At 47.3% G+C, this 27899-nt stretch overlaps 1 protein-coding gene across 2 annotated transcripts in view; it reads right to left on the reverse strand.

The window, feature by feature from the left end:
• Positions 1-11282: 11282 nt before the first annotated feature.
• Positions 11283-27899, reverse strand: part of Ctdp1 (CTD phosphatase subunit 1) — a 56720-nt gene continuing 40103 nt past the window's right edge. Inside the window, exons 12-13 of one of the 2 annotated variants that reach the window (XM_005065412.4) lie at positions 22367-22554; positions 11283-12089 (exon numbers count right to left, since the gene is read on the reverse strand). In XM_005065412.4, the coding sequence (XP_005065469.1) occupies positions 11948-12089; positions 22367-22554 (330 nt within the window). In that variant the 3' untranslated portion in view covers positions 11283-11947. The remainder of the gene's footprint in view (positions 12090-22366; positions 22555-27899) is intronic. The other variant, XM_040757781.1, reaches the window with a different exon arrangement.

Consider the following 27899-nt stretch of genomic DNA (forward strand, 5'->3'; position numbering starts at 1 on the left):
TGAGTCTTTTAAAGTTAGCACCCGTGATTGCTTCTTGGCAGACTCTGGTAACCCGAGGCTGCTTGCCTTTGCCCGGGGAACCCTCTTTGGTCCCACTTCTCCGGGGGCCCCCTCTGTGACTGCAGACCTTTCTTCCCTGGGGCTCTGCTGTTCCTGTGACACGCTCAGCCATGCCCGCTGCAGACATGCAGAGCCTGGCTTCAAGTGCCCACTGCCAGCTTCCCTGTTTTTTTTTCATGCCAAAAACATAAATCATGAATTTTTAGCAACTAGTAACAACACAATGATTTGGGAGCTAAAATGCTGCCAGTGCCTGGTTCACATTTCTCCAGAAGCTCAGGTGTGGGAGAGCCACCCACGCTGGGATACAGAGGCTGAGATGACACACCCTCTTGCTCTCTGCCATCATTTTAAAAAAATGAATCTCAAGTGCACCACATATAATTTCATTTATGACTTTCTGGAAAAATCAAAACAACAGAGACAGAAACAGATGGTTACTAGGAGCTGGAAACTGGAAGAACAAAAAGGATTATACTTTGAAAAGAATTTTACTTAAATATGATCATTAAGAAAAGTCTCAGCACACGCCTTTGATTCCAGCACTCAGAGGCAGAGGCAGGCAGATCTCTGTGAGTTCGAGATCAGTCTGGTCTACAGAGCTACACAGAGAAATCCTGTCCCGATAAACAAACAAACAAAGTCTCTTTAGTCTCTAGAATGAAACCACCAGTCATATAGAACTACTTAACGCTCTAATTAAATGAGATAAAATGGCCTACTCCATTTCTCTGCAGCATGAGTGACTATACATCTTTATTTTTATAGTACATGTTCACAATACAGTCATGGTTTCATCATTATTCAAGTCTTTCATTTACATTATCAAATTTCTCTAACCTGTCCTGTTCTCTGAAACCCCACTGGTCCTCATCTACTGTAATGTCATATGTATATGAGGGAAACAAAGGAGACACTTGGGAGACTAGTCAGTTTCACTCGATATGATGGTTTCCAGTTTCATGTTTCCATTTTCATGTAAACATTTTATTCTTCCTTATGGTGGAACAACACACTATTGGGTAATTGGTTATACCCAGAATTTTTTTACCTTTTTTTTATTTATCTTTTTGGACTTTGGATTGTAGAATCTAGGGATGTCACGCACGCTGGCCCCAAGCATCTGTTAGTGGATAGCCTGGCTGCACGACTCTGGTGTTGTTAATTAGTGCTGCATTGAGCATGGGTGTGTGCAAGTATCTCTTGTGGTGTGCCTAGCTTTCTCAGGGTACAAGGCAGGACTGGGTTAGTTGAAGCATAGGACAGCTTTACTGTAAGGGTTCTGAAACACTCCACGGTGATTCCCATAGTTCCACACCTGTTTGCATTCTCACCAGCAATGGACTCTCCTTCCTTTTTCTCCACATGCTTTCCAGAGTTGTTTTTCTTTGGGCAAACAACCACTGAGGCACATTCCTAGCCCGAATCCGTTCTCTTGTCATTGGCCATTCTGATTAGGGAGACATGGAATCTCAGTTTTCATTTGCCTTGATCCAGATGCTTAAGATACTGAACACTTTTCCATGTCTTTATCGACCATCTGTCCTCTGTCTTTTGAGAGCTGTTCATCCTATCTGTTCATTCATTCGACTGCTTCTCTGTTCATTCTATCGGTTCACTCATGGGATTGTTTCTCTGGTATTTGAGTTCTTTATATATTGTAGATACTAATCCTGTCAGACGTGCAGGTAGCAAAGATTTTCTTCCATTCTGTGGGTACTTTCCTTTCTGCTGGTTGTCATTGGCTGAGCAGCTTGTACACTTCCTGCAGCCCCATTTGTCAACTCTTGTGGGTATGATTTTAGTGCGCTCTCTCTCTCTCTCTCTCTCTCTCTCTCTCTCTCTCTCTCTCTCTCTCTCTCTCTCTCCCTCCCTCCCTCCTTCCCTCCATGTGTGTGTGTGTGTGTGTGTGTGTGTGTGTGTGTGTGTGTGTGTGTGTGTGTGTGTACAGCCCAGAAATGGCATCAGATCCCTCAGAGCTGGAGTTGCAGGTGTTGGTGGGATGCCTGGCTTATTAAGCCAGAGTCAAACCCATCCTATGACTTTTTTTTTCCCGACACAGGGTTTCTTGGTGGCTTTGGAGGCTGTCCTGGAACTAGCTCTTGTAGACCAGGCTAGTCTTGAACTCACAGAGATTTGCCTGCCTCTGACTCCCATGCTGAGATTAAAGGCATGCACCACCACCGCCTGGCTTTCCTTTTTCTTTTTTCTCTTCTTTTTTTTTTTCTTATGACTTTGTAACAAGCAGCCCTAACCACTGAGCAATCTCTTCAGCCCTGTAGCCTTCTTGGATGAATGGTATTGAGCCTTGTTTAATCTATTACATATATTCTTTTTTTGAGAAATGTCTAGGTACTTCAACTATTTTTACATCGAATTTTTTTGTTTACATATTCCAGATATTCTAGAGTCTTATCAAAGATATAATCTGTAGCGACATATTCACCTCTGTACCTGTGGCAGTGACCATATCTTTTGGGAGTAGTTACAAGTGTGGGTGTGACCAGTTAAAGGGAAAGGTTCTGGACTCAGAAGGCCCGTGAGGTTTCAGAGGGCTTTGAGGAGGCAGGGCTGAGTCCTCAGAACAACGCTGAGACAGTCACTTGCCGTTTTCAATGTAGGTTCTTCTACCAGTAAAACACCATCAATTAATTATTCTACCAGGTCTGGCTAATTCATTACTACCTGCCTATAATAATTTGCATTTTCCTCTTCTGTAGGCTGCATTTTAATTTCTTGATAGTATATTTTGTTAAAAACCTTGTGGTTTTGGTGAGGTCCCACTTAACCATTCTATTGGTTGCTTGTGCTCTAGTTAATCACACTTGAGAGATATTTAATTGACCCAATATATGAAGGTTTGTATCTATGCTCCTCTCCAAGAGTTTTGCTGTTTCCAGTCTACACTTAAGCCTTTGTTCCATTTTGGGTGAGGGAGGGCTTGCCATTGTTTTCTCTGTGCAATCCAATTTTCCCAGGACCATTTGTTGAAGGCATTGTTCTTAGTGGGTCATGCTTTGTAGCCCAGTCTGCTCTTGAATTTATTACACAGCCCAGACTGGCCTCAAATATGCTAATTAGCATCAGCCTCCTGATGTCAGCTTTGATTACAGATGTGTACCACTATGTCTGCCACAACCTGCTTTTGTGAACTGATGTTATATCCTGCAGCCTTGCTGAATGTAGAGCCAACAGCATTTGAGGTTACATAGTATTTGTCTTATGCAAGTGTTACTTGGGGAGTTTTTAAAAATTTAAATTAGTAACAACCTTGCTTCACATGTCAATCCCAGTTCCCTCTCCCTCCCCTGCCCCCCTCCAACCCTCCCAGTCCCCCACCCAATACCCACTTTGCTCCCCAGGGAGGGTGAGGCCCTCCATGGGGGATCTCCAGAGTCTGTCATTTCATCCAGAGCAGGACCTAGGCCCTCTCCCATGTGTCTAGGCTGAGAGAGCATCCCTCATTGTGGAATGGGCTCCCAAAGTTCATTCGTATGCCAGGGATAAATACTGATGTACTACCTGAGGTCAGATAGATTGCCAGGGCCTCCTCACTGACACCCAAATTTAGGGGTTCTGGATAAGTCTCATCAGTCTGGGGTTCATGAGCTCCCTCTTGTTCAAGTCAGCTGTTTCTGTGGGTTTCATCAGCCTGGTCTTGGTTCCTTTGCTCATCACTCCTCCCTCCCTGCAACTGGGTTCCAGTTCAGTTCAGTGTTTAGCTGCGGGTGTCTGCCTCTGCTTCCATCAGTCACTGGATGAAGACGCTAGGATGACATGTAAGGTAGTTCTCAATCTCATTATTGGGGGAGGGCTTTTAAGGTAGCCTCTCCACTATTGCTTAGATTGTTAGTTGGTGTCATCCTTGTAGATCTCTGGAAATCACACTAGTGCCAGATCTCTTCTCAAACCTATAGCAACTCCCTCTATTATGGTATCTCTCATCCTGTTCTCTGTTCTTCCCACGACTCAACCTTCCTGCTCCTCCATGTCCTTCCCAGGAAGGGAGCTTTATATACAATCTGGATGACTTTTCCTTCAACAATTACCCGATTCCATTCACAGTTTAAAGAGCACTCACATGCATACTCTCTTTCCACAACACAATGGAATAAAGTTGGGGTAACCAAGGCCAGCCCATGGCAAGGTCCGAGAGACCCACTTACTTTAGCTCTTGCTCCTCTAATACTTCCACAGGATTGACAACTGCATCTACCAAGTGTCACTTAGGTTTGTGACTGGAGATAGAGAAGCATCCCTGAGTCAGTGTGAGACCGGAAGAGAACTGACGAAAGCTGTGGGCTACCTGAACCACGCCAGACAGCACACTTCCACTGAACAGGTTCCAGAAACAAAGTCCGTGCTGGCAATAGAAGCCACAAAGCTACCATAGTCCAACTGCCTCCCTGCTGCCATGCAGCATAGCATGGAGATGTCTGCCAAGAAACAGGGGTGGGGGTGAAGAGCCCAAACCAACCACAATGCAGTAACCAAGATTAAATGTGGGGAGGAGATGGATGGTAAGGGAGGCTCGAGAGGGGTGAGGGAGGGGTTTGTGCTAAGACTTGGTTGTAGTATTTCTTTGTCCCATCAGCTCCCAAATAACAACATGAAGACTTACTATGAAAGCTTGGCTTTAGCTTAGGCTTGGTCCACTGTAACTTAAATTAGCACATTTATTTTTACTAACGTTCTGTCATGATGTTTATTACCTCATCACCCCATACCGTTCATGCTGCTTTCTCAGTGCCTGCCTGGCGACCCTGACTTTTTTCCTCTCTGACCCCAGAAATCCCGCCTAACCTCTTCCTGTCTAGCTATTGACCATTAAGCTCTGTATTAAACCAGTCACAGTGACATCTTCAGTGTAAAGGAATATTCTGCAACACTTGGTGGACACTGGTGTGAGTTGTCATGCCCACGGAGGGAGGGAAGCACCCATCCTGTCAGAGCTGAGAGGCTGACAGAGTGGTTGGGGCAATGTAAGGAGCTGCCTCAGGGACTTCAGCTAGGGCTGTGACTCTTATTATTCATGTGGTGTGCGCGTCTGCACATCTGTGTGCTGGGATCAAACACAGGGCCCTCTGAGTGTCAGGTGGATCCTCTACCACTAAGCCACATCTCAGGCCCCAAAGCCCTCCATTCTGAAGCCGAGTACACCTCTCTTCCTGAGGTTAAAAAAAGAAAAAATCTAAGTGGAGGCCTTTGAAAACTTTGCAAAAAGAAAAAGAGATTATACTTCTGGAAAGTCACTGACCTGAAGGGCATTTGAGAAGCTTCACTTTCTCTGCAAGACACAGAAACTCGGGAGCTGCAGGAGTGTTACGAGACAAGGGCAGAGGAGCCAGACTGAGCCGTCACCTGACGGTGCCCGCAGCTGAGCTACCTGCCAGGAATGCTCATAAAGTGTGCGGAGACTGTCCTGGGAAGTCCTCCCGGGAGTGCTCATAAAGTGTGTGGAGACTGTCCTGGGAAGTCCTCCCGGGAGTGCTCATAAAGTGTGTGGAGACTGTCCTGGGAAGTCCTCCTGGGAGTGCTCATAAAGTGTGCGGAGACTGTCCTGGGAAGTCCTCCCGGGAGTGCTCATAAAGTGTGTGGAGACCGTCCTGGGAAGTCCTCCCGGGAGTGCTCATAGTGTGGAGACTGTCCTGGGAAGTCCTCCCGGGAGTGCTCATGAAGTGTGCGGAGACCGTCCTGGGAAGTCCTCCCGGGAGTGCTCATGAAGTGTGTGGAGACCACCCTGGGAAGTCCTCCCGGGAGTGCTCATGAAGTGTGTGGAGACTGTCCTGGGAAGTCCTCCCGGGAGTGCTCATGAAGTGTGTGGAGACCACCCTGGGAAGTCCTCCCGGGAGTGCTCATAAAGTGTGTGGAGACTGTCCTGGGAAGTCCTCCCGGGAGTGCTCATGAAGTATGTGGAGACTGTCCTGGGAAGTCCTCCCGGGAGTGCTCATGAAGTGTGCGGAGACTGTCCTGGGAAGTCCTCCCAGGGTTTGGGGAAGATGCCCAGGGGATTAAAATGTGAGAAGTGACAGACACTGGTGACTGAGCTTCTCCCAGAAGGCTCAGAAAAACCCAAATGGAAGCAAAACCAAAGGCAATTTATGCTAAAAGATTCATGTATGCAGGCTCGTTCTCAAACAAAAATCAGCACAAAGACATTATATACAAAGAAATCCTGAAATAAAATTATAAAAACAATTCTAAAATGTTCTAGACATCTGGAACATGAACTTTTGTAGTAATGGCACTTGTGCGACAGTAGAGTACGGACCAGTAATTATCAACTTTGAGAAGATCACACTCATCGTCTAGTCTCCAACAGCTCACAAGACCAAACCATCCTCTCTAGACATGCAGATGAAGCAGGATTCCTGTCCCAAGAACAAGAAGCTGGGGATTAAGACCCGCCAGAGTCTTCTCAGTATGGGTGGAACTGTGAATCCTACAGCAAGCACAACCGCCGAGCCCCCTCATCTGCGCCCAGCACTGGCATTGCGCTCCTAAGTTTGCCTGCGTGGGTCTTTATCTTCCTAGAAGTCCACGTGGCTCAAAGTGGCACTGTGTGCTTTCAGTATTTACTCAATGCTGTCCCAATGACATTAAAGGAAGACCTGGGTTGCCACAGAGCAATTAAGTATTTGGTTACAAAAGACCTTGCATAATTTTATGTATTTAAAATCTACATGACTATTATGTTCTTACTACAGATCATTTCAAATACAGAAATAGGTAGAATTTGGACTGGCCCATGACCTAACTTTCAGAATGGCAGATCTTAAAACACCACTGGCTCCCTCAGCCATGTATTCGAATGAAAACGCAGATATTTTAACCATAGGTGTTTCAATATTTAAAATAACAACTTTCTTTTTTTGGGGAGGTATAGAGATAGTCCAACTGACAACGAAGATAAACCATTACAATAGCACCCCCTAAAGGTGAGCAATTTATTTTGTTTTGTTTGTAAGAAAACCACTTCTGAGACCCAAGTCTTCTGGAGGAAATTATACCTAAACCTTCCTGTTATAATTTTGAATGCACCGAGTTTTAAAGTGTAATGGCGTGATTGATGAAATAATTTTTTTTTTTTTTTTTTTGGTTTTTACGAGACAGGGTTTCTCTGTATTGTTCTGGAGGCTGTCGGTCCAGCCCGGCCTCGAACTCACAGAGATCCGCCTGCCTCTGCCTCCCGAGTGCTGGGATTAAAGGCGTGCGCCACCACTGCCCGGCGATGAAATAATTTTTAATTCCACCTAGACAAATGGTTGAGAACAAGAAACTGTGGGGTGTAGTTCAGGGGCAGAGCCCTGGGTTTGAGTGCTAGTGCAGAAACACAAGCAAACGTCACAATCAAAGCACAGAAGCACACGTTTATAGTGTTTGGGTGTGACAGCATTTCATACCCGTGGGGAAGGCCTCCTTAACTCAGACAGCACAATTGACCCCTAGCCTCTGCCCATGTGCCTGACGAGTCAGATATTAAAGAAAGGTCACCATGAAGACTTGTGAAATTGTAAGAGAATGACTGGCAGGGGCTGGGAAGATCTCTAAGCCGCTCCTGTGACACAAAGACCACGTGAATATTAGGAATTCCCCAGCACCAAAAATAAAAGCCCTTGAAAACCAGAAAACCAATGATAAGTGACTGTGCATAAAACACAGAAAAAGGCACAGCAGGAAATGGCGCTGTGTCTGCAGCAGGACTCCCACCCCAAGCTGGCAGGACACAAAGGAGCAGCAGTGTTGTCACATCCTTACAAACCTGAATGCAAGTGGCATCCAGTCACCCACACCCAGGTATTTACCCACAGGTAGTCATCACTGTCCACTTTCACAACCAAAATGACCTTTGGTAGGGGAATGAATGCCTAAATCAACAGTGCTTCACCCAGAAAGACAAAAAGCATAAACTATGCAGCCATGAAGGACTCTGCAGCCATGACTCAGAAGCCACAAAGCAAATGTACTCAAAGGTTAGTGCTGTACGGCCACCTTGAAAACTTACAATAGAAACCTCTGGATCCGAAATGCTCTCAAAATGCCAACACTGTTTCTCAAAAAAGATCAGAAGCAAACTGAGCATGGCAGCACACACAGTAATTCCAACACTTGTAACTCAGATCATGCGCCCAAGCAGAATCCGTTATACAATAAGACTGGGCATGGCGGTACACACAGCAATTCCAACACTTGTAGCCCTGATTGTGCGCCTAAATTAATCCATGTTATACAGTAAGAGTCTTGGAAAAAAGGAAACAAGGGAAGGCACAGTTGTTATGGATTTTCAGATATTGGAAGCTATGTCAGTTTACTGCCTACTTACATATAAAGGTTTCCTTTAGACGTGGATGAGTTCACTTAGTTTTTTTGACACAGGGTCTCTGATCTTGAATTCACAGTAGCCCTCCTGACTCAGCTTCCTGAGTGCACAGCCTCCAGCACCCAACACTTGTCAACTCTAGATCATAATAAGGAGCCCTGCCTGGCACAGAGGAGCACATCTTTAATCTCAGTGCTTGGGTGACTGAGGCAGATCTACACAGTGAGTCCTAGGACAGCCAAGGCTACATAGAGACCCTGTCTCTATTTAAAAAAAAACCTATTAAACTTTACTAAGATGCTATTTAAAACAGATGTTCAAACTATGAAACCTATTTTCTGGAATGTGTAGCTATGACGCATGACCAGAAGACCTGGGTCTGGTACAGGGCTTTCATTGCCATAATTACATGTGTGCAGCCAGCTCTAGATAGGGCTTCAAGAGGGTTGCAGGTCAGAGGACCCGAGGACACGGCCAGTTCTGACAGCTGGAGTCAGTATGCAGTCTTTAAAACCCTTGTGGTAGGGTCTTCAACACCTACTTTTCTGCTTGGCCCAGCCTTGGCACTGATGTGCAAAGGCAGTCAAAAATGGGGTTGGGGGGAGAAAGTCCATCTTAATCTCTGTGTGAGATGCTAAGCCCCACCTCAAAGAGGACAGCAAAGCCCTGGGAGCAGGAGCACAGACGGGTAGTGGTGGTCTGAGAGGAGCCCTGCCCTGGCCCAGCATTCACAGCAAGCCTGTGCTCCTCAGCTGGTGATAAAGGCTGGCCACGCCCTACAGCAGCTTCTCCACCCGCCTTCCAGGGGAAGGAGGAGTTGGGGCCATGTTAGAAAGGTTTTCTTTTTCATCTGGGCCATACAGGGAACGGGATGAAACTGGGAGCAGGAGGTGAACGGCAGCTGAAGACCCCGATGAGCAAACCACTGAGACAGAGCGACACTGTGAGAAGACCCTGATGGGCACTGCTCAGACAGCCGGCGGAGAGCTGGCTTGGCACACTCCCCGATGACCTTCACTTCCATCCCAGCCCAGCTGTGCCGACAAGGCTCTCCCTTTACTGTTTCATAGGAAGTGCTGACTGAAGACACAGAGGTCCTGCTTATTGCTGTTGGGAGTAAATAAACACACTCAATGACACTTGGGAGGCGCAGCTTTTGGGTGTCAGCCTGCTCGACATTCACTTCTGGGCCCACGGCAGTCTTTCTGTGACCTCATGCCCTTGTTCACATCACTCAGGGGAGAGTATGACCACCTTAACTGAGCAATGGGGACAGCCCAGCAGAGTGGAAAGGTAAGCCACAGAGATCTCCACCTCCTGATGGCTTCCAAGCATCTGAACGCCTTGATGCTGCAGGACCTGAAGTTCCAGCAATGACTTCTCTGAAAATCCAGTGCATATAGGAGGCTGAGCCCACCAGAGTGTGCTCGTGAGGAGTAGCTGAGCATGGTGATGCAGTCTTGGTCCCAAACTTCACTGCCAATGCAGTGGTTAAGCCAGGAAGGTACATAAGGCACTGGTGTCTTTATGAGCAAAACTCATCCTGGGTGCACCCCAGTCCTGGCATAGGGATAGAAGAAGGACCCCCAGCTTGCATGAAAAGCCCTGCTGGGAAACCAACAAAACCTCAGACACCAATCTAGCCATTAACAGGAGGTTTGACAATGTGCAGGCAAAGATCTCTCTTCTGGATGGCCTCAAGTTAAACATGAGGACAACCCAAAATGGGCTGCTCTGTTGTGCCCTTAACTAACATCAAGTACGGGCTTCCTTACTACCACCACCAGGTGGGAATGGATGACTGACCTGATTGGGAAGCTTTTGGGAGGCATGATAGCTCCCTTGACTGGTCTTCGTTTTATACTTATTTGCATACCCATGCCCAGCCAATCAGTGCGCATGGGGGTCTATATAACAGGATGAACAGGCTCTCGACAGGCAAACAATCTGCTTGGAGTAAGAGGGAAGAACGCCTTGGGTCCTCACTGCTCCTGAGGTTTTTGCCTTAGGCAGAGAACTTGCTTGGTCTCCTGCTGCTCCATTCTCTGACATACGTGCTCTGGCTGCAGACTGGAACTCACACCTCCTAACACGTCGGCGAGCTCTCAGCTAGCATCCTGCGCAACTAGGACTGCAAACCTCTCCCCGTTCCATCGCTGCTGTCATTCCTGTTTGGTGACCGGGTTTCTTGTTGGAACTGTCAATCTCATGCTAACAGGTTCCCATCTTGTTCACCCTTCACTATTCGCTAGCTTTGTCACTGCAGACGGCGAGACACAAACACTGTCTCAATGACAGGTCTGGAGACTGGCCGTGACATCATGGACCCTACATACACGCACGAAGACTTCTTCCCCCAATGCCCATGCTCAGCAGAACAAGCGGAGGAGAATAAATGACTGGCTCTTTTGTTCAGGTATCTTTGAAGCCAGGGGCCACTCTGTGCTACCCCCGCCCCCAGCTCCTCCTGAGTATACCCGTGTGGCAGACAGACTGACTCTGGAAACAATGCAGTAAAGGGCAGTAGATTCGTCCCATGATGAACCCTCTCTCCAGCTTCGGGCCCCGAGCACTGGAACAGCCACCTGATTCCCAGGTGTCCACCTTATGCTGCAAATTAGGATTCTGCATTCTTCATGCTTTGATACAATTTCTGAAAGGAAGGGGGCGGGCCCAGCAACCAGCGGGTGACAACAAGCTCTCTCATCTAGTCACAGGGAATTATTCTCCATTGCTGTTAACTCTCTGTTAGTGTGCTGTGGTTGCTGTTCTACAGCTCTGATAAGAACAGGCTCAGGCTTGGTCACCTCAACCCAACACAGCACCTGGCTGCTGAGCTGGAGTCTGGCTGAGGGAATCCTAAGAGAGGGCCGCTCGCACTGCTGTCACGCACCAGAGGAGAGAACTTACAAAAAGGACTTTATTAAATGGAGGAAGAATCTGGTGGGTGGAATATGAAATATACAAAAACTTTACATCGGCTCTTAGGGCAGCAGAGACCACCTCTCGTCACACTGCCCGTACTGGCAGGCTACGGCCCAGGCAGCCCAGTCTGCAAACAGATCTGCTGAGGGGCTGAAGGGTGGCTGGGGCTCCCAGGCCTGCCTGTGAGTCTTGGTGTCCTGTACACATGTATGTACACTGCCATTTCAATGAAAAGTCCTTCAAAGTTCTCATAGCGTCAGCTGAAAAAAAAAAAGCCCAAGATGCCAGGTTTTTGCTACATTGCTCTCTGAGTCTTACTGGGTCCCCCCAGTCCTCACTCTAAATATGCTGTTGTATTCAAAGGGACGTCCCCAAGGCCTCTCACTACGTGACCAGACATCACATATCCACTCTCGCCACGAGAGGCCCTGCTGAGCTCTTTGGCATAGCACACCAACTCCTCGTAACACTTTGTCGCTTAAAAAAGTAGACTTTCCTATAGTAAAACTTCTTACAAACACTTATTTCTGTAAAATAATGTGTTTCTGTATGTGGAGCTCTGCAAAATATATGTTTGGTTTTCTGTTCTTTTCCTGGAGAAAAAGGACCCCCGCCAAGGGCTGCTCTGGTGGCAGGTCCAGTTCACATGAGGTCATTCAGCTCCGCCTCCAGAGCCGCAGCCATCTCATCCGCTTCGGAACTGCTGCCCTCCTCGTCATCGTTGCTGGACTCTCCACTGGATTCGCTGGCAGCATCTTCCTCATTCAGTTTTCTCTTGTGGCCTCTGGAGAGATGAGAGCAAGAGCACTGTGAGACACTGGCGGGGCCAGCACGCAGCCCCCAAGTCATCTCGGCACACGACAACTGTGGCCACTGTCTCAGGCGGGGCACACTCCACACGTGGCTGCATTTGGAGGGGAAGGGAGTGGCAGGGAGCTGCGTGGACTGGGGGAGAACATCCCAATCCTCAGGTACATGCCGAGGAGGAATTCCGTAGGTGTGGGTGACAGATTTATAACAGGAGAGGCCACAACGAAGAAGACTGGAGAGTAAGAGGTAGGTGATGTACAGGGTTACTCAAACACACACGAGCTCTCAACCCCAGCGGAGCTGATTCTAACCCAACGCAAAGAGCACGATGCTTGTGACTGTGAGCAACAGGAATGACCACCACACGGTGACACCGCTCAGGTCTGGGAGAGTCTCTAGGTGTGCTCCCACGCATCACTCCATCTGTAGCTTTCCTCTTATTTCTCGTCTTTCTTTTACAAACAAGTTACCTTTTAATTTATGGCCAATGCTCTCTAGATCACTACTAAAAACCCGTGTGTAACACATGCTCACAAGGATTTTCTCCTGAAAGCTTCAGTTCTATTTAGGTCTGTTTCTATTCTGAGTTAATTTCTGTGTTGCGTGTAAGGTATGGGTTGAGATTTCTTTCTTTCGTAGTTACACAGCTCACTGCTATAGCACCATTTGTGGGAAAGAAAATTTAAGAACTGCCTGAGGGAATATAAAGACCCCACTATTCAAAGAAACTGAATTTTGAAGCAAAAGTGTATTTGGCTGCAGGAAAGCGAGTATTTGTTTAGCAAACGGATCACAAAGTTGCAAACACTGGGTTTGCAAGACAGATGGCGCACACTTGGCCATGTATGTGATGCAATGTATGAAATGCTCTAAAAGTGGCAGGACAACAAATAACCTAGAAGAGAAATACACCCCAAGTGAACAAAACCACCAAAATCCAAGCAGACAGTAACACAGAGGGCTGGGAAATGTAAGTCAGAGTAATGAGGCACAGAACACCTCAGTCCCCGGGAGGAATACCCTCCCCCCAGCTGGGTGCAAGCACTCGATGCCTTGAGTTCTGGGAGCTGCATGAACTCAGGCTGTCCTTCCAAAGCAGGCCCAACATGCTGATCTTGAAACACACATCTGCTTTGGTCCATGTGTGCTTTGTCCCACCTGCAGGACATCACCCATCAGGTTTAACAAAACACCTACAGATGAGACGAGATGAAATGACCAGCATCAACATGGAGATGGCCCAGTGGGGAAAAGTGGAGGAAGGAAGGTCTGAGCTTGGATCCCTGGCACAAATGTAAAAGCTGGACAGGACAGTGCAAACCCATAATCCCAGGTGGGGGGGGCGGAGTGGGGGGGGGGGGAGAAAAGTGGATCCTGGGGACGGGTTTGCTAGTGAGCCTAGCTGAAACGGGAAGCCCCACATTAGGTGAGAGACTGATGCATCGCCTGTGCACGTGTGCATGCTCGGGCACACGGAAACAAGCCCAGGAGGAGGCCACTCACCCTTGTGGCAGCAAAGAAGGAGGTATACAGATCCCAGGGTACTGAGGCTCAGGGCTGGCAGAGGCTGAGACAACTTGCACCAGATTCTGAAATGCGTTTTTAACCAGTGCTTGCTATCCATGCTCAAAGGGCTTTAAATAAATCTCATCCACCCTCACAAATCCCTTCCACTTAGCATGCTTCTTTCTCCAACCACATCTTCCAACTAGAGTGACAGGGACAGGGGCAGCTCCAAACTGAGGTTGAATGGATGAACACCACAGGTCAGCAGCCTTCCCACCTTGAGGACGGGGCTCCATGTGTACTCGGTTTTTATGGTGCAGTACAAATGAGTGTGCGGGGGGGGGGTCAGGAGGAGATGCTGGGCACACATGGAACCCATGCAGCTCTGCTCTGGGAAAGCTGCCTGCGTTCTGGAATATGTGGAAGCATGTGTGTTCACTGCTGAAGATCCTTACATTTGATTACATCATTGGTGCAAAACTCTGACAGCTGAGTGGCACAGCTGCCTGCCCTGGACTATCGATGATGACACAGGTGTGCAGCCGGGAGTTCAGAGGTTCCTGAGGAAGTCTCAGGGGAGAGGTGCCTGGTAGGACCCAGAAAGGACAGGCGGGAAAAAGTCAGAGAAAGACAGCAAAAGGCACAAGAACTGGTCCTCACAGCATCCTTCTGAAGCCAAGCAGTGAACATGCCTCATGGTGGTCAAGCATTCTAGAGGTGGCCTGCAGAGCACCCAGAAGGAACAAAGAACAGAAGACCACGACTCTTAGCCTGACAGACCCAGAAGTGTCTCGATAGCACATGCGTTAAGAAAACCACAGTGTGACTGGGGAGGAGTCTACAGCAAGAAGCTCATGTCCTAACCATCAGTTCTGAATATAGGACTGAAAAATGACTCCAGAGCCTTTCCAGGGCTGACACCTGATGCCCCAGCTCACAAGCTGTAGCAACCTCTACTCACCAGCAACCGAACAACCACTCTGCTCAGCCAGAAACACTGCAGTATTATTACAGGAAAAGACTGAACACTTCACCAGCTAAAACTAAAGACAGAGACAGGTAGATCTCTGTGAATTCTAGGCCAGTGGGGGCTACATAATAAGATCTGGTCACAAAAACCCAACATCAAAACCCAAATCTTACCAACCAAGTAAGAATCCTACAAAAACCCCAAAGATAGTGACAAAAATGATTTAAAAGTTAAAGATATGTTAGGCACCTAACTTTATTTCCAGTTACAGCTCGGGACCTGAACACATCATAGGGGAGGATGGTACAGTCACGTGTGCCTATCCTGGGTACCTGATAGCTGGTGAATAAGGGAAATAGGGGGAGGTCATCAACACTGATACAAGGAGAGTCTTCTATCTGATTTGATGCAACTGGCTACTGTCAATGCTGATGGCCCTTGGTGACTTTCCATCCTTAAATAGCAATACACGTATGACTCCGGGGACTGCAGACGTCAGTCACAAAGTATAGTGCTGCTACGGGCACTGACTCTGCATGAGTTCAAATGCCAGCACAGTGAGGCACCCTCCTTCAGTGCCATGCTGCAACTCCCCAGCCTACCTTCCAGAAAGCAGGGAAACTTGGTTTAGAGTCTGGAAATCCTCACTTCCTCCTGGGGTGTGACGCATAGAGCTCAGCCACACAAAAGCATGTTTTGCTATGGAGAGTTAATTCCCTCAAGCACATTTTTTTAACAACAAACTTAATTTCTTAGTGTGTGTGTGGGGGGGTCTTGAGGCAGAGTCTCAAGTAGCCAGGCTGCCCTTGGACTCCTAATTCTCTTGCCTTTACTTCCCTGAAATTACAGGCATGCACAGCCACACTTAGCTTTAACTGCTTGAAAACAATAGGCAAAGTACAAATACCATCTTTTTCTGGTCTTCAGGCAATCCTTTGAAAGTCAATTTGGCTTTTTAATGTTTCTAAAATTTAAACTGGTATTTAAAGTTATGTGAATAAAATAAGAAAAAGGAAAGACAAAGGTGGAGTACTGTTTTGGATAAAGAAGAGACAAGGTAGAGACACCATCAGAACTGAATTATTTACAACAGTTTCACATTTCCAGGACACTTAGACTGACAATCTTTCCACACAGCCTCTGATCTGTACACGGGGGCTGCCTGAGCTATGTATCTATCCTGCTGGCCCCCAGGCTCCAGACAGCAGTCACCACTGCATCCCTAACGGTCACAGGAAACCCGCTGGGGGATGCCGTGTATCTGTTTGGCTCTCACAGGCCCTTCAAACAGGGCAGTGTCTGACCCACGGGTGTGAGAGCAGAGCGACTGAATGTACTCAACTTTAGAAACAAGGGACTCTTACTGAAATGCACAAGGACATGGGGTCTGGGGTGGGAACTTGTGCTCACTCCGAGGAAACAGGAGGAAGCAGAGCACACGTCCTCCGCAGAGAAGGCAAGACCACGAGAGAACACAGATTGGAACAGTAAGAATATGGGGAAAGAGAACGACAAGAGAGCAGGTCCATGGCAGGAGGGACAGATGGCTAACGGGTTCACAGAGGAGACCGGAGAGAGCTCTTTGGTGATAAGTCCTACTGCGGATAGCCTGACTAGTCCAGCCTTTATGGCCTCAGCGTGTAAGAGACCGCGGTAGAGCTTTATAGAAACAATGCATAGGGTTCACACTTGGCTAAAACAATGTTTGCAGCAGTACAGTTTAAAATATAGCATGAATAAATTTTGACAATTAAAAATTACCTCGAAAATTAGAAACAGACAGCAGTAGGCCACAGTGATAAGTGTCTGTAGCTGGTATGTTTCACTTCCTCTTGGTGTAACATGCAGTGTTTATATTTTGTTCTTAGAACCAGCTGCACAACTCCACAGAGAAATATTAGCAGATTTTAATTTTGGAAAATCTGAGAGCTTAAAAAAGCATATCAAATTCAATGTGGTAGAAGGCTATAAATATGAATAATAGATGTAAATTTCCTCCCCAATATCTCAGCTTTCTGAACTCACTGTCATCACAGCACACATGGAACACTGCCTAGGGTTTATTCCTCAAAAAGATACTGTTTTACACCAGCACCCAATCTAGTAAGAGTCAATGGCTCACGTGTGCACTGTTCACATGCTGATGATTACAACTGTGTGGTTCATTTGGTAGAAAGGAAAGACCAGCGTTTTATGGGGCAACCCTGCTTTATTCCACTGTCTTCCCTGAATAGGGATGGGTTTGGGTAAGCTGCACAAGCATGGAGAAATACTTCTCCAAAGATTTGGGTCTGTGTGGCTTTCCACACACTAAAGTGTGTGACTTTGCACACAGATAAAACTACGTAGAGAAAAGATGTTGTGCCTCCCCTGACACACATGCACACATTTTGTGAGGTCTATTCTCCTAGTGTCCAGATCTCAATAGGCAGCAGCACACAAAATGCAGTTAGGACATGCAGTGTTGCTGTGGAAAAGCTGATTGGCCAATAGCTGGGCAGAAAGACTGAGCGCAAGAGCCAGACTAGGAGAATTCTGGGAAAAGGAAGGGCGGAGCCAGAGGGTTACCCACAAACACAGAGAAGCAAGATGAGAATGCTGTACTGAGAAAAGGTTACCAAGCCACATGGCTAAACATTGAAAAGAATTCTGGGTTAATTTACGTGTAAGAGTTAGCTAGTAACAAGCCTGAGCTACCAGCTGAGCATTTATATGTAACATAAGACTCTGTGTGGTAATTTGGGAAGTGGCTGTCAAGTATTTGGGACTAAGCAGCTCTGGGACAGGAAATGTCCATTTTACACAATGTCATCACATAGTTCACGTGTTTTTCAAAACACTTATCTTGACAGCTTTTGAAAAGTCTGCAAGCTCACACACAGACACAGGTGACTGCATTTCTGAGTTGTTCTGTCCTTCTGGCTAGCCTCAGATACACTGACTCAGGCTAGACTTTCCCCATACATTACCAGCTGCCCAAAGTCCTGAGTTTCCTTCTGGACCACAGCCTCTATTTCAAGGGCCGAGAGGGTAAGTCAGCATCATATTTGAGGCTACAGCTGTGAGCTACCAATTGCCTGTTCCTGCCTACTTCCTCTACAGTGCTGCTGGCCAACACTGCACTTCAGTATGTCATAGGGCCAGCAGTATAGCTATATGCACCACAGCACAAGTCAATCAGAAGGAAGAAACACAGAGCACTCTTTTCCATGGTTACTGGACATTCCCTACCACCTGTGGGGATCACAGTGTCATTGAAGTATTACACATTCAGTCTAAAGCGTCAGGGCTCCTTGGAAGGAGTGACTGGCAAGGGAGTCTCCCCTGCACTCCTGAGGCAGTGTTGCCAGGAACAGGAGTCCTGTCAGGTGACTGCTCTGCGAGCACCTGGCTGGCCCTCTGTCCTGCTTCCCGCCCGGAAGCAGGCTCACTGGAGAGCCTCTGGAAAGACACCATGCTTTCTTGCTGCCTTTTAAGTTTTCTTCTTCTCATTTTCACAATTTTGCTGTACCGTGTCTGGTGTGGGTTTCTTGCCACACATGCAGTGTGTTTAACTTTTGGGTCATGAAAATCAATGCCATCAAATTCTGGAAGTTTTTAGTCATTTTTCTCCAAGAATATTTTTTTCTGCTTTCTTTCTCCTGAAGTTAATTATCATGTCAAACCTAATTTCTGTGTGAACATCTCTGCAGCACGACTTAGTGAGGTCCTTCAATGTGAGAGTTGGGACTAACATAAGCCACCAGGGAATGGAAGGGCTGGGGGAGAGCTGCCCTGGCCACCCCTGGTAACCACACACTCTCCACGAGAGGACGTAACACAACAGAACCTGGGGCCAGGACATTCTTCCTGATTAAAGTAGCGTTATCTTCCTTGTTCACTGTGTCCCCATACTTAGAGGACTGGCATCTTAGAGGGTCCTCCAAGGCAGTATGTGTGCAGTACCAATGAGGCAGAAGCAACACCAAGATCACTACAGAACAGGTTCTAGTGCTGTCACAGTCAAGGAAGGACAGATACACCTCATCAGGCTTTTTGTCACCCAAGAGTTACAGGGATCGATCGGCAAAACTGCTGTGGGCTTCACCATAAATGCTGTTGCTTTCACTTTTGCACTAACTCTAGGAACAGACTAAGTCGTGCTGTATTTCAAGGCTGACAGCTGCTGGCTGTGATATATACCCCTTCTCCCTGCAGAAAGCTCTGCTGGAAGGGAAGGTAGCTATGAAGGACCAAGTCTGACAGGCCTTCCTATACCTATGTCCTCTACATGGTGGCAGACACTTTCTAAGCTTGTGCCTTATCTGAGGAATGTGTACAGAGAATGCGGCGTGCACTAGGAGAGGAGAATGAATCACTTCTTGGTGGATGAGTGCAAAACACAGCCTCCTTCCTTCTGTTAGTCATTTTCAAGTTCAAGTGCTGCTAAGATTCTGAACAGCTTGGCCATGTGAACCTGACAGGATGTGCTGCCAAGCAGAGCAGCACGTGACAAACCAAGCCTGCATCTCAGCTGCGACGCATCATCACACATAGAAAGAGAGTTATTAAGACACTCAGCAGACGTGTGGGACATCCAAGTCTAACGAGCGCAAAGTTGATGGAACTGGGCCCATCCAGAGCATCGCCTTCCTATTCCGTTTCCAACAGAGGCTGTGCTGGCTCTGTTGACTGTGACGGTTATCAGAGACAGCTCATATACTATGATATGAAAGGCCACGGGAACTTGCAGCTCTCCATTTGAGAACCGCTGAGGCTGATGTGGGTCTTAGGCGTGAGGAACAAATCTGAGGAGGGTGAGGATTGTGTGTGTTTGCTAACAAGGCTCTTCTTTAGCCCGTGGGCTTGGCTCTTCTGCTCTTAAGTTCCCAAATAATCAGTCAGCTTGCTTTCTCACAGAATAACACTAAAATGGGGGTACACACAGACATGATGCAGGTAGTGACGTGCCCAGGAGCCCAGTGAGCCAGGAACGAAGCAGGGACCAGAACCTTGTCCAACCCATTCCCCCTGTAAATATCCAGTGGCCTCCTTCAGCTCAAGAACAGAGCTCCCTCCCCTAGTCTGAGACTCTAGAGTCTTCCTGAATTCCAGTGCTGCACATAATTAAGATCAGAGATACAGCCAGGATGTGATCTCCTTACCCAGAGGAGGCAAGCAGTAATCCAGACACCCAGTAGGCAGAAGGAAACACTCCCACAGTCTTTTTTTTTTTTTTATTGACACTGCAACAGAGACTAAGTTAGCAGCATAAAGCCCACCTTACATTCAGGCTCTCAAGGGGGCACAGAATCTAATTCCTAAGAGCCCCACTCCATGATTCCCTTTAGATCCCAATGTCTTCCTAGAGATGAAGACACATCTACCAAAACATGTAACTCATGTGGAAAGACAGGTTTGTCATGACCCAGTTAGAAGTTACAGATCTCCTTAAGGTACCGTGATTCTGAAGCATTTCAATGTGCCCAGGAAGTTCCCCTTCCTAATGGTACAATGAGAATCCTGATTCCTGCTAAGCTGTGGACCCATCTGTCCTGCCATTCTAACTATAGGGTAAGGACTATCCCACTATAAGTGACACCATCTCCCATTGCTGCTGGCAGAACAGGACCTCAAGAAACGACACATTCTTTCTGACTGCCACATTTCACTAAAGAACAGTCAAAGGACCAGGCCAGATGAGCAGAGGCTGACTTCCCAATGCTGTTGCTGGTCTCGTTCAGCTTTCTCAGGTGGGTGAGCAATTCTTCTATCTCATATAGTGGATGGAAGATGTGTCTGTTTGCAGTTTTTTTGTAAACTGATGCTCTGTCAGACTCAGTGTTTTCTCTCAGATGAGCTGTCGAAGGTTTTGAGGAGAAAGAGCACGAGTATGAGGTGTGGCACATGAGGACCACACAAGAGACAATAACAAGGATAAGACAAGACTCCAAATGCTAGAGAGAAGGGCTAGGGCCAGGAAGTCAAAGGATCCACTGTAACAGTATTCCTGGACAGGGACATAGGACACCAGGGCCTTCTTTGCCAGGAAGCAGCTGTATTCCTGTGAGCTCAGTGGATTTGCATCCAAAGGCAGAGTGACGAGCGCAGTGGAGCTCTGTCTTACACATAGTTTAAGTTCCTCTGTCCCTCTGATACGGTAACACACATTTTCAATGGATGTTATTTTATCACCACAGGGCTATGCCACTAAGGCTATATGGATGCAGTAAGGCTGCCACGACATTGAGGCCACAGGAATGCCATGTTAATAACATGATTAAGCCATGTTAAATCTCTGTTGGTTCTACAAGGGCCTTTACACACTACTCCTGAGCTCTGCATCCTGGCCACCACTGTGAGATACGAGAGGACAAAGACAACATGTAACTCTGTACTCAGCTCTGTACTCTGCACAGGCAGCCAGCCAGGCAGGCACAAACACTAACCAAATAAAAGATAATTATCAAATCAAGAAAAGACCAAAGACGATTATGAAAGAAATACAACCGTGTGGCCTTCTAGATTTAGAAAAATGATTTGAGTCACAAAAAGTACTGCATAATCCTGTAATCTAACCCTGGAAGGACGACACTGGCAGGACTGAGGCGAGGGAAAGGCCAAAGCATGGAAAAGCAGGATGCAGCCAGGGCAGGGCAGGACTTGGGGCAGAACACTTGGATTGGTTATCTTTTGTTCTATGCCTTCTAGGGCTTTCTGGATTTTACATAAATTCATGTCAGTTTGACAAAACACTTGACTTGTTGAGGATATAGTGCCCTGCCACTATTTAATAACAGCACATAGGAGCCAGGCAGTGGTTGCACACACCTTTAATCCCATCACTCGGGAGGCAGAGATTGGTAGATCTCTGTGAATTTGAGACCAGTTTGGTCTCCAGGACAGGTTCCAAAGCTACACAGAAACCCTGTCTCTTTTTACTAAGATACATGTTAGAAAGACAAGGCCTAAAGTATCTGGTGAAACACGTGTGACTGAAGATCATGATGCCAGGAAAGCTAGTCTTATAACTGCACAAAAGCTGTTTTGCAGCATCAGGGCAAAAACAAATGGTAGGCTAATGGCACACCTAGTGGAGATGAGATGAAGCACTGACCACGCATCAAGAGAAGGCGGAAGACGGAAACACCTGGAAAGACACTGCACACCACTGTGACAGCAGCACATGGAGCTGCCTGCATCTTGCTCTACCACTCGATTGCCCACTCACGGCGCCAAGCTGGGAACTCAGCATCACAGTGAACCCTATACCGAGGAGGAGTTCCACAGCAATGCCTCATCTGTGTTTGTACTTACACATGGGAGAAGGCAAGGCAAGGCATCCTGGGGACGCTAGCCCAGGATGGAGCCTCTCAAAGTGCTGCCAGAGCAACTATATGCCCACTGGCAAGATCCACTGCCATAGGCAGGGCTGCACTGGCTCAAGGATAAGCTCCTGGAGCATAAGGACCATGCTTCTCCAAGCAAGGCCAAAGATGCACCTCAGGCCACTCCCCCACCTCCACAGGTGCCACCCTTCACCATCGCATAGAATGACCCAACTGTGAGCAGTCCGACCTCTCAGTGTAGAGCTGAAACCACATGTGGTAACAACTAGTTCCCATGAATGGTCTGACAATGTGACAGTGCTAACGCCACCAAAACAGGTCAGGTAGGGCTCTTTTCTCCCTTCCCATGTGCAGTGGGGCAGGCCCCAGACTGCCTGCGGTTTACATTTCCCTGGACTCCCTCCCTCATGGGGCCCCTCCACTGCCCAGGTCGCAGGCCTCCCTTACCTGGGCCCACGCATGCCAGTGGTGCTCCTCTCGCCAGATGAGGACAAGCCTAGAGGCTGCTCTCTTCGGATCCCTGGGGTCCTGGGCTTCCTGGGCTTTGGTGCTCTTTCCTGTTCATTTTCTTGGTCTTCTGGCTTCTTCTTCTCACTGTCACTGTCATCACTGCCTTCTCCAAGGATGTCATCGACCTGACAAGAGGTGGATAGTCAGTGGCCTTATAGTCCGTTTTCTGTAAAAGTCACATGACCACACTCTCCCAGGAAAGACCATAGCTTCACATCATCCCCACATAGGGCATACTCAGCACCATTCTGCACAGGGGTGGATGTTTAGTTCTGCTTTCGACTTGAATGCTGGGGTCTGATAACAGACTTAAATGACAGCAGAAGACGGGTGTGAGTGTGTGGTGTGTGGGGTGTGTGTGTGTGTGGCCAGCACACACGAGTCCTGAGGAAGGGATGGCAGCTTTTATCTATGGACTTAAGTTCTCACATACTGTACTGATGGATTTTTTTTTTTTTTTGTGAGCTGGACATTTACTTAACATGCTCTAGATCAGTGAGACCCAGAGCCTGAGCACGCACTTCCAGAGGGACGTGGCTCCTCGATACTGGAGTCTAGGGTGCAGTTGTGCTACAAGGCAGCTGTTTAGCTGGCTTTCTCTTTCCCGTCTATCTCAAGCTGGGAACATGACATGAGGGTGATGCTGCAACAGTGATGGGGAGGAGGAACAGGCCTGCCGGCCTACCTGGGATTCTGGCTACTGAGATTTGAGGGTGGACAGAGGGAAGTGGGGTGCCAGGGGCAGAGAATGGGGGGAGGGGTGGCGCACAGCAAATAGAAGACAGGCTGCCGTTAGGGGACCCTCACTTGAGTACACCCAGAGCAGGGGCTGGTGTTATCGCTACTGCAAACAGGAGCCAACACTGCAGAGTAGGCAAAGGCAGCACCTGGTTTGGCACTCTGACCCCAGAACTCAAGCTCTTGGCTCTCATCCTGCACTGTCGGGTGGAGTGGGACTGCATTACCTGCTCACCAGTGAGGGTTTACTGAGTTTCAGCAGTGACAGTGGGCTAAGTCCTGCCCGCCACAATCTCGATGGGCAGCTCTTTTGGGGGCTTCCACCCACAGCAGAGCTTTGGCAGGCCAGGGGGCAACCTGGGTGAGATACATGGCCACCAGAGTCTCTGTGTGGTCGCCTGCATCTATATCCCAACCAGAAGGCATTTCCCGTATCTGTGCCAGCATCCTTGCGTGGCAGACAGCTGACTTGAGCATGCATTAACTCTCCTGGCTGGCCAAAGACTTACAGAAAGATCTTAAAAGCCAAAAACAAAAATGTGGGCATACATCAAGTCTGGCCTTGTTTCAATCAAGCTTCCGTTTGGAAAGGACATTAATTTTCCAAGGGTTTTCTTTTACAAATGTGTCAACTGCCTTTTGAAAACTAGTTCTCTGTATTGAACTTAATTTAAAAGACAAAACAGCAAAGTTGTTTTAAATATTAAGGGAAACCATAAAAACAAGTATGTGACATGGAAAAAATTTCAACATATACTGAATTAAGCACTAAAATCTTCACAAAAGGCCACACTGTGTATCAAACACTCCTGTGTCTATCAACACACAGCACACAAGAGGCCCAGTCAATTTTGGAGGACAAGCTTTCTGAGCATGTCTCATCAGCTTTAAAGCCAGTAAGTATGTCAACAGGTAGACAGAGGCACCTGGACACAAGGGACAGAACACGGCAGCAAGCCCAGAAGCCCAGAGTCTCACGTAGCCATCTTTCATGTAACAGACACACAGACAGCCTCTTCCTCGCCGGGTACAGAAACCAGAGGGTGAATGCAGAACTTGCCAGGGAATGGCTCCATACCCACTTCACCAAACAGGAACAGCACTGCCCTAAAAGCACCACCATTCATTCATGTGACCGATCAGAGAACATGAGCTCCAAGGAACAAGTTTCTTAACCTTAAACTTGTACCAACTTATTTGGAACCCAAATAGATGTACTTCCTTGCTCCAAAGAACCAACATTCTGATTAGCAGAGCTTTCTGAAAGAAAAACTAAATTTATTTATAGTTGCTCTTTTCTGGAAGTTTCCTGATGAAACAGGAAACAGGACAGAGAGGACTCCACACAGAATTTCAGGGCCTCTAGGACACTGCTGACACATGCTGACTTCACGACCTGCGTCACCCTGAGACTGCCCTGGTCTCCTCCTTACTGAAAGTTAATGTCCGTCAGTCATAGTTCCTGACATATATCAATAACCATGATTCAGCTTCATAAACAGCCACCATCTCACAGTACTTTCAAAACCCAATTGTATGTCCTTCTTTGTCTGTAGCTAAACTGGCTCTTCAGTGGTGGGCACTCAACTAAGACAGGAGGGATCTGTAACTCACTCCACCGGCAAACACAACAGAGGAGATTGCCATTCCTATGGTGGATATTCCCACACAGGCTGTTCTGGTCATCTAGAAGAGACTCCTACTGTGGGCCAGTGGCCTACTGATCATGCCAAGGCAAGATTGGCAGCCTAGGACCTCAGGACCTCAGTGCTACAACAGCAGGAAATCAACCTGCATCCACTAGGTGCTCGGAGGATGCTGGGCTGGTTGGCTGACCCAGAATGCTGAGGCCCAGCACACGATTCCTGAGCCAGGAACTACAATAGAGACATAGACAGAGGCTGCTTTCAGTTCTGCATCTGCATGCTTGTTACACAGCACAGAAAACGGATACAGCAGTAGAAGGTATTTTAAGAAGAATGATGTCAACCGAGAAGCTATTTTTACGAACAGAAAACACTTTGAAGGCCAAAGAGAAACTTTAATGACATGTGGAAAACCCCAAACTTGGAAAACAAACTCGAGGCGTTCTGAAACTGCTCAAGAGGATTTAAAACTGTCACACAGATGCTGGCTGTAGGCAGCACATATGTTCTGAAAAGGACTTAATGCAAATTACACTTTAAAACCCCCAAGAAAGTTTTTTACACCAGGGAGATGAAAACAAAAGATAACCACAAGCTCTTCCTCACACACAGATTTTCACATGCAATGAACTTTAATAAACAAAGGACAAGAGAGACAGGATCATTCTTGCAAACACTTGACTAAAAATCAAAACGGAGCATAAACACCTGATAAGGAAGTTTTAGATCATTGTCAAAGAGCATTCTGTGTAGGATACATTGTTACCAAGTGCCCCATGACCTCCCCTGACTAAAGAGCTTACAAAAAGCATGTGCTCTTAGGCCTGGTTAACTAGGATGATTGTCTAAGATCCAGCCACAACTGACAAGAATGATTGCTGTGATTTGAGGATGTGTAAACAGTGCACAGTCACAGTTCAGGCTGTTTTTCCAGTTCCCTGGACAGATTCTAATACAGCATGAATTACTGTTATACAGTTGATCTCAGCCCAAACGGTAAGAGGTGATTAATTACTGTAATAAGGAGAATGGGAGCTGACAGACGAGGGCTGAGTTCAGTGGAACAACAAACCCACTCTAACAACAGCAGTTTAGGTTATGGTGCCAAACACTGAATCAGGAGACAATGCTTACACTCTGGGCAAAGCGACCCCCAAACACTCATCCCACCCTCTTAGCTTCCTGAGGTAGCAGGAGCAAGTCTTCAAGAACACAGAGGTGGGACTGAAGGGCAAGCCGCCAAGGAGCCACTCTGCTCTGCTCTGCTCTTCTTCACAAGCCACACAGGTACCTGCTGGCTTCTTTTGACAACTGGCCTTCCTCAGCAGCAGCTTTCTAGGGCTGATCACAGAAGCAGGCAAGCAAGGAACTGATGATGCATTTGTCTCTAGTCATTATCACAGGATAAAATGGTCTTCTCAGGTGTTACTGCTCTTGTATTTTTTTCTTATAAAAAGGCAATATTTGTTAATCATCTGAGGATAAACAGAATGTCCACAATACTAATGGTTACTTACTTCCTAAAACAGAAAGATGAAAGACACAGGAGACACAGAATTCTTATCACCGATTTTTTTCTTCAAACATCGCTGTGATAAGCCTGCAACTTGAACAAGTCAGAGAATCTTCTGGTTCTCATAGCTGACCAAACACATTCTTTCCAAGACAGTATACAACAGACAGGCCACAAGACAGAAGATGTGAGCTATCTTTGCTTCAGTCACAGGATACATTCACATTGCAGCACCAAGGAGGTCAGGCCTAACATACAAAAGTCCATTTAAAATTTGGCAAGTAACTGCAAAATTTCCTGGTATAGTTAGAGTCCTTGGACCCAATTCCCAGTCCTATTACACACCAGGTTAGGAAGCAGAGGAACCACACAAGCCAAGCTGATGACCACCTGACAGAGCCCCACCCCAAGCCCCACGCAGACACACCTTCCCATGGTGTCTCTGACCCAACAAAAGCACCAGAAAGTCTGGACTTGACACTGACACAGTATGGATTTAACCCATCCACCCACACTGGGAGGCTGCTATCTATCTCCTCCTCAGTTCAGACACTCTCAGCCATCATTTCCTCTAGAACATTCCTGTTCCAGCCCACCCCCTTCAGATTCAGACCGTTAGCAGTCCTCCTGGGTACCCTGTCACCATTCCTAGGTGATCTTCAAGGTAAACCACTCCTGAGGTTGTCTGGAAAAGGTCCTGTGATACTTCCCCGTTACCCCTGTGCACTATGGTGTCACTGGTGGATTTTAGTGGCTCTGTCATACTTCCTGCACAGGTCATTTCTGAAACCGATTCTTCTGTGTAGTTCCCATTTCTTCAATAACTTTAGGGTAGTTCACCACTCACAGGCCACATGAGGCTGCATCAGTGTTTCTGTTTAACCATTTCACTGTCACAGTCCTGCTTTCCACTGTATAGCCCTGACTTAGCAGATGAAATCGGTGTTGCTTTCTGTGGACAAGACTCCGAAGGGAATCTAAGAGATCCTGCAATGCTACCTACTGCTGAGGTAGATAGATGCTGGAATGATCACTCCTATCCTTGGTCAGTTCTAACAGCTACTGGTCCACGTCTGTGCTTTCAGATGACCCAAACACTGGTATGGGCTCATAATCCACCAGCACAAGAAGGGTTCCTTCCCCTGGTCTCCCTCAGAGATTTACCCTAAGCCCCCACTCTGCAGTGGGCAGTGGTTTGGAGATTTTAGGGACCAGAGCTGCTCTTGGTAAAGTGGCAGAAGTAATGGGCTCTCAAACCACAGGGGCCAGTTTTGATGAGAGCTCTGCCATTTCTCGGGGGCCAGCAGATGCCTAATGGGCAAATAAAAACCTTGGTGTCTTTGCCTTCACTTTGTAGCCAGTCTCCTTTACTACTTCAAGTCTGGGTCAGACTCCTGCTCAGCTCTGCACAGGCACGTCAATCAGTTAAGGAGAGTCTGTACAAACTGGTGCTCCCTCCTTTCAGGCCGACGGTCCTCAGATACATGTAAAGAGATTTGTAGGGACACCAAAACAGACACTGTCAACTGCCATTGTTCCACAACACAAATGCTTGCTGTAGCATGGACAAAGT

Source organism: Mesocricetus auratus, unplaced genomic scaffold (genome assembly GCF_017639785.1).
Source record: "Mesocricetus auratus isolate SY011 unplaced genomic scaffold, BCM_Maur_2.0 Super-Scaffold_100015, whole genome shotgun sequence".
Taxonomy (NCBI): Eukaryota; Metazoa; Chordata; class Mammalia; order Rodentia; family Cricetidae; genus Mesocricetus; species Mesocricetus auratus.